This window comes from Sphaerodactylus townsendi, linkage group LG08, assembly GCF_021028975.2.
Source record: "Sphaerodactylus townsendi isolate TG3544 linkage group LG08, MPM_Stown_v2.3, whole genome shotgun sequence".
In the NCBI taxonomy this organism is placed as follows: Eukaryota; Metazoa; Chordata; class Lepidosauria; order Squamata; family Sphaerodactylidae; genus Sphaerodactylus; species Sphaerodactylus townsendi.
The window spans coordinates 111,603,205-111,610,948 of NC_059432.1; the positions used below are offsets into that span (position 1 = coordinate 111,603,205).

At 49.4% G+C, this 7,744-nt stretch overlaps 1 protein-coding gene across 1 annotated transcript; it reads left to right on the forward strand.

Annotated features, from left to right (window-relative positions):
• Positions 1-1,731: 1,731 nt before the first annotated feature.
• Positions 1,732-2,733, forward strand: LOC125438543 (olfactory receptor 1L4-like). The gene has a single exon (XM_048506974.1). The coding sequence runs from the start codon at positions 1,732-1,734 to the stop codon at positions 2,731-2,733; it is 1,002 nt and encodes a 333-aa protein (XP_048362931.1).
• The last annotated feature ends 5,011 nt before the right edge of the window (positions 2,734-7,744 follow it).

Consider the following 7,744-nt stretch of genomic DNA (forward strand, 5'->3'; position numbering starts at 1 on the left):
GCAGCCAGGAAGCGTTTTTCAAACTATTGGAGGCTTCAGCAAGGGACAACATACCCAACAATTCAATAGAAATGCCAATTTTCTCAATCTTGTTTGTAATTAATGGGAGCCAGTTGGAAAATTTGGATTCTGTTATCATTAGATATAAATAGCTTGAAGGGTCCTGATGAAAATGGATGCGTAACCAGAACCTAAAAGTTCTCAACCAGGCTTTTGTTTCTAAGATTGGTTGTCCAGTTTCTAAACCCAATGCTACATAAGGCACACAATTTGGCAGCCCCATGATGTTGTGTAAAAATTTAGAGTGGGTCAAATTTAAAGAGTCATTTACCGATTTAATCCAAATGGGGGCCCCAATCAGCAGTTGAGATTCTATTTTGGCATTAAAAACGTTCAAAGCAGCCGGAATATGCCGGTTTCCCCTGCTGTAGGAGAAGCGCAGTATTGCATTTCAGTTGACTGAGGCCATATTGAGGGCTACTTTCCATTGGGTAGGTAGACCATGATAGATCATAGCTGAATGTTATCCCGAGATATTTAAATTGCTTTACCTGTTCAATTGGATTATCTTGTATTTTCCATTTGAAGACTTTAGATTTCTCAAAATTGATCTTTAATTGATTAGTTTCGCAGTAGATGGCACAAGCATTCATTAGGCGGGATAGTCCAATTCTAGAGTGGGACAATAAATCGGCATCATATAATAGTATGGGAATGTGGGAGAGGCCTAGTCTGGGACTATGACCATTAACTTCTGAGAGTGCCAATGGTAGATCATATAAAAATATGTTGAACAAGAGGGGGGCTAAAATACAGCCCTGTTTAATGCCTCATTTAACGGGGATGTTACTTGTGAGGAGGCCCTCTGGCAGTGGCATATTTACCTAGGGGACATGGAGTACCCCATGTCCCCAGGCGCCTCCTAGTGGAGGGCGCAAAAATTTCAGGTTTGTTTGTTTTTTTGGTATTTTAGTGGGGGTTTTTTCAGTTTTCGGCCTGCAGGGGGCGCAGCTTTTAGGCTAGCACAGGGGTCTGCAACCAGCGGCTCTGGAGCCGCATGCGGCTCTTTCAGCCTTATACTGCGACTCCACATGACCTGGAGATTGGAGGGTAGTGTGAGCCTGTCCCTCCAATCCTCCAAAGCAGCACTGGAAGGAAAGGTGAGTGTAGGGGCCGAACCAAAGGGGGCTCCTTGAGTGAGGGTGCCGCTATTTGTGTCCCCTCCACTCACCTCTCCTTCCAGCACTGCTACGGAGGGTTGGAGGGACACATCCAGGCTGCCCTCCGACCCCTGGAGGTCAGAGGGTAGCGTAGGCGTGTCCCTCCAGAGCAGCCGCCATCCCCCCTCTGCCCCACAGAGCAGGGGTTTTCCTGCCTGGCACCGCTGCTGGGGGTGAGAGGTGTTTTGTGAGCTGGTGCAAAAATCAATGTTTGGTCGTGGGGGGGTGGCCGCCCATATGGGGGGGGGCACCTAACAGGTTTTGTCCCCAGGCTCCAGTTTGCCTAGATACACCTCTGCCCTCTGGTGAACATTTTACTTGGCATGTTGTATTGGAATATAGCTGCCTGATTAACCACTATAGTCCATGCCGGCTCTCCAAGGTAACATATAAATGAATTAAACAAATAAATGATGTCAGGTGGACAGACTGAAGCGATTGCCACATTTCTTTCTGTCTGTCCCTGGCATCCATAGTTTTTGCGCTGTTGTCCTTGTTTCTCACTGAGGACATGGAAAGTGGCAACCACACCAGCCGCCCCGATTTCCTCCTGATGGGTTTGTCCACTCGGCCAGAGCAAGAAGGCTTCCTCCTGGCTCTGTTCCTCACCCTCTATCTGCTGAACCTGGTTGGCAACCTGCTCATTATCCTTCTGATCCGCTCTGATGTCCAGCTCTCTTCCACTCCCATGTACTTCTTCCTCAGTCACCTCTCCTTCGTGGACATCTGCTTCACCTCCACCACCATCCCCAAGATGCTGCACAATCTTCAGATGGGGCGCAAGAACATTGACTTTGCCAGCTGCATGGCCCAGTTGTACTTCTTCATGGCCTTTGCCATCACTGAGAACTTCCTCTTGGGCTCAATGGCCTTGGACCGCTTTGTGGCTATCCGCCAGCCATTACACTACCTTTTGCTGATGAATCCAGTCCGATGTAGTGTCATGGTGTTCATCGCTTGGGCTCTGGCCCACCTCCACTCCTTCATGCACACACTGCTGATGTCCCAACTGTCCTTCTGTGGACATCACAACATCCCCCATTTCTTCTGCGACTTCCAGCCCTTGATAGTGATGGCGTGTTCCCAGAAGCAGCTGAGCGAAATGTTGAGCTTCTTTGAAGGCGGCACGATCATCATCGGCAACTTCATCCTTATCCTCATCTCTTATGCTTTCATCATCCAAACTGTGTTTCAACTGCCCTCGGCACAAGGCCGGAGTAAAGCCTTCCGTACCTGTCTTTCTCACCTGACCGTGGTCATCCTCTTCTACAGCTCTGCGATTGGAGTCTACTTCCGGCCCCTCTCCAGTTATGCTGGGGACAAGGACAAGGTGGCTACAGTCATGTACACTGTGGTGACCCCGATGCTCAACCCATTCATCTATAGTCTGAGGAACAATGACATGAAAGCCGCCCTACGCAGAGGTCTGGAGAAACTCAGGGGAGGCCACAGGACGCGAAACCTCGAGGGGAAGAACCCCGTGACGATGACTTGCCAGGGATGCGGGTGTTGAATATCTGTATAATGACATACTGTAACTGGCAGCCATCTTGGGTTGTCTTGTCTCACAGAAGAGAACAGTGCAAGGCCTTGAAAAGATACTTGCTGGTTAAGTTTGGGCCAGTTGACTATGTTCACAAGGTACTACTGAAGATAAAATAGAGAAAAGAATTATGAGAAAAGAATTACCTTGGGTCCCCTTTGAAGAAAAAAATGGGTTATAAAGGAAGTAAATACATGAATCAGCTATTATGAACTATAAAGAACCCACAGTATTTGCTCTTACATGACATTCTTTCTCCCCTTGTCCTTTAAACTTCAATGTAATTATTGTCTGGGTGCTTCATTTTAAAATGTCTGAATTCCATCAAACCAAAGCAACAGGGGTTTTATCATAGTAACAAATGCTAGAAGATAGTCCATTGTTGTTTGAAACCTGAGGGGCAGAGGTGGGATCCAGCCGGTTCTCACTGGTTCCCGAGAGTAGGTTACTGATTATTTGTGTGTGCCGAGAGGGGGTTACTCATTGGTGATTTTGCCCCGTGATTTTTGCCTTCGTTACGCCCCTCCTCTCAGCAGTAGCGCGCAGAACTTGAAGCAGTCTAGCAGGAGGTGCACCGGCGTGGGTGGCAGCCTGCGCCTGCGTGCATTCGTTTCCCACCCAAGGACCGGTGCAGCAGCTGCGTCCTTGCCACAGCCCTGCCCAGGAATGCCCCACCCCAGAATGCCCGGCCACACCCCCGTCGTGCCCCGCCCAGCCCCATTGGCGCTATGCCACAGTTTGAATCCCACCACCATGGGAACCTGTTACTAAAATTTTTGGATCCCACCGCTGCAGAGGGGTGGCATTTGATCAGACAGGCCAAGGTTCAAATCTCTGCTTAACGTTGATGCTTGCCATGTGACCTTGAGCCAATCATCTCAGCTAACCTATGTCTCAGGATTATTGTAAGGCTTAAACCCCGTGTGTCCCTGCATGCCATCTTCCTGATCCGAATCAGGCCCCCACATACACCTTAGAATTCAGTTTAAAAACAGAAATTTCATCAACATGAACTGGGGCAGACACAGAGCTTCAGACAGGTGAAGCCAGAGGTGTAGCTGGGCAAAGCTGCGCCCGGGGCAGCCTCCGTGTTTTCCGCCCACACCCATGGGCCCCTGTGCCGCACCCCCCCACGCCACCACTTACCTTATCCTGCAGGTATGACGGTGTGTGGGGGTGGCTGTGGCGCGGGGACCCATGGGGAGCGTAGAAAACGCAGAGGCCGCCATGCCCCCTCTGCCCCACAGACCAGCTGCTCTGTTGGCCAGAGGGGGGTTTCCCTGCCCGGCGCTGCCGGCTCCCGCTGTGTGAGAGCCGGCAGCACCAGGCAGGCCACTGCAGCCATTCCCTCTCTGCCCAATGGAGCAGGCGGCCTCCATCGGGCAGAGGGATTTTTCCCTGCCCAGCACTGCCGGCTCCCACAGCACAAGAGCCGGCAGCACCAGGCAGGCCGCCGCCGCCGCCATTCCCCCCTCTTCCCGCTATGCCGCTGGATGGAGCAAATAAATAAAGCTAAAGATGGGGAGGGTCAGGCAGATAAAAGGGTGGTGGGAAGTAGGGTTGCCCTTTCCAGGCTGTGAAATTCCAGGGGGTTTGCGGGGTGGAGACTGGGGAGTGTGGAGTTTGGGATGGGGAGGGACTGTAGCAGAGTGTAGTGCTGTGGAAACCACTTTCAAAAGCAGCCCTTCTCCCCTAGGGGAAGTGATCTCTGCCATCTGGTGACCAGTTCTCATCCCAGGAGGTCTCCAGTTGCCACCTGGAGACTGGCAACCCTAGTGATATGGAGAGGTTGAGGATATGGAGGCCACCAGGAGAAGGGCAGTTCCAAGTATAAAACAATCTCCGTCCACAACAGCTTTCAGCAATATGTGAGCCATATGTCTGAGGTGCAATCCCATAATGCAGCAGTGTGGGTAAATGCCAGAACCACATAGGCAGAGCCGTTTGTGTAGGTCGTTCGCACGTCCGTCACTCTCCCGGCAGGCTCATGACTGGATGAGTAGTGTCCATATACAGTTAGTCCCATTTCCCAATATTTGTTGTCATTTAGAGTTGCTGACCAACCTGTGATAGACATCTTTTGTGCGGGTCAACTATTCCATTAAGCCTCTGCTAAAGGGACAAGACTCTGTTCCCTCTGAGCAGTTGGCAACTCTAGCATCGGATTGCCAGCTGTGGCGTGGGAAACTTCTGGAAATTTGGGAGTAACTCCTGGGGAAAGACGCCCAATTCTCCTAGACTCTATGAAATACAAAACAGTCTGCCCTCAAAAACTACCATTTGTAGTCTAGAGATCAGCTGAATTCTGTGAGAACTGCAGGCCCCACTTGATTTGGCCACTCCAGGGACCAGGTCGGTGGCTGTGTGCCATTGGGGCCTCACTTTAGGTATGAGATCAAGCAGGCACCTCCCAAAAGCAATTTGTACTTTACCGTAGACATTTCTACAGATCCCTCCCCTGGATGCCCCGTGCTGTGTGTGCCATGATGTTTTTGGCACACTCAATAGGACATCTCTTCAGCACTGCCTGTCCCCTCCCGGCCTTAGGACCAGGCGCCACCATCTGGTATCATTTGTATTATGTTGTATTGGGAAATGGAAAGCTGCTGTGTATAGGGTTTAAGTTATATGTTTTAATTTATAGGTATTATTGTATTCTGTGTTCCGTTGTATACTGCCCAGAGCCCTTCGGGGGTGGGTGGTTCCTAAATGTAATGATAAAATAAATAAAATAAATATGCTTATAATTGCCACATCTGGGTTGGGAAATACCACAGCAGGGTATTAGCATCATAGGATCCGTCCTCTATAGCAGCCATTTTATCCAGGAGAAATGATCTTGGTCATCTGGAGATGAACTGAAATAGCAGGAAGTTGGCAACCCTCTGTAAACAGCTCTGCCCAACCCTAGCCATTAAGTCCAGAGTCTAAAATTACTTAACTACATGGCCCCATAGGTCACACATGTAAGTCAATGACAGGAGCTGTTACCAAGACACAGGTTGCTTATTTTAATTGGGTTGGGGAATGTTCCGGAACATGCACCAAACTTGGGCATACATGGGACAAGATTTCAAGATGCTCCACTAAAAAAAAGCAAGATTTGAGGCATCAGCAGGAAACTAGGAGGCCAGCATTTAGCATCATGTGCAGACTGAGCCCAAGCCCTCGTGCATTTAATGCAGCAGCAAAGGGAGAATTTCACCTGGTGTAGCTTTCCTTGAAGCACTCATGTCTCTTCGGGATTTTGAATCTGGCAATGGGAAAAGCCTTCAAAAACATGTCAGCACGTGAATTTTGCACCGTATGGCACTCTGACATCACGAAGCACTTGAATCACTTCATTTCTGGGATGTTCTTGCAGGGGGCGCATTTTTGTATGTATCAGCACCAAAATCTGGAAACTGTCCTTATGGGACCCCCCAAGTTTGGTGCAGTTTGGTTTAGGGGGTCCCTCAAAGGGGGTGCCCCATGGCCCATTCTTTGCTAAGGAGATGGGGGCTACCCTGAACCAAACTGCACCAAACTTGGGGGGTAGCATAGGGACAGTCTCCTGATGATACACTGAAAATTTGGTGCCGCTAGCCTAAAAACTGCGCCCCTGCAGGCCAAGAATGGAAAACCACTAAAAATACCCAAAAATGAACCCTGTATTTTGATGCCCCCCACAAGGTGATGCCCTGGGCAGCTGCCCACCTTGCCCAATGGGCATTATGCCCCTGTCTCCACATGCCTGACTTCCCTTGTTATAGAATGCTCCGCCTGGGTCCTAGTGTCTACTTCTCCATGTTCCTCGCCCCTTGTCTGATGGAAAGTTTGAAAGTAACAGCACATTGCTCTTGTTTCAAAGTTCCATGTTCAGTAATGGACAAAATAATTGTTTTGAAAAAGGCAGCACTTAAAAATGAACAGGTATCTTCATTTGGGGCTGTATTCTAATGCAAAAGCAAACAATTTTCTCAGCCGCTGCCTTTCAACTGACCATACTAACATCTTTTTCTGAGACAGACTATAGCAAACACTATTGGACCTGTCGTCTATGAATCTGTCTAATCCACGTTTAAATTCCTGTGTGACTGTGGTCATTGCTGCCTCCTTTGGCAGCGAATTCCACATTTCAGTCACTCGCTGTAAGGAAGTTTATCCTTTTTTCTGTCATTAATTTACGGCTCATCGACTTAATTTCATGCCCTTGAGTTTTTAGTATTTTGGGAAAGAGAAAAGTAATTCTTTGACAAATTTCCCTACCTCATACATATGAGAGGTGTCAAGATGCTTGGGGACGTATCTTGGATTGGGGCCTCTCTGCTGGGTGTTCTTTGCTTTCAGAATAGCCTGTGCACTCCCACACACGCCATCTGGGTGACCTTGGGCTAGTCACAGTTCTTCTGAGCTCTCTCAGTCCCACCTACCTCACAGGATGTTTGTTGTGGGTGGGGGGAAGGGCAAGGAGTTTGTAAGCCCCTTTGAGTCTCCTTGCAGGAGAGAAAGGGGGGGGATATAAATCCAAACTCTTCTTCTTCCTTCCTGCCCCAGAAATGGCACCAAGTTTTCTTCTGTCCTGGAAGCAGGCCATGGGCTAGGAAGAGCACCAGAAAGGAAACTATCAGCTGAGAAGTACAGAGGCAAAACCCAAGGATCAGAACCACTGCCCCAAGTCTCTTCCGGGGGGGGGGGGGCAGATCTGTAAGTGACCTGTCCCTGAGTCTTCCAGCAGCTGGGAGACTTCAGTTTGCTCGCAAGCTCTTCTTGGAGGCCTCTTTGTTAGGCCCTCTGGTGGCGGGTGGGGGCTTGGAGCTCTTCAGTGATGGGCTACAGTGCCTTGGCCGTGCTCGCCAATGTCACAATGTGGACACCCTGATCCACGTTCGGACTGCATCTGACTATAATGTTCCTGCAGTCTGAAGCAAGATGTGGCTACTTTGAGTCTTGGCTGAAAGAAAATGTCTCATGCTGTACAAAGAAAACAATTCCCACAGAG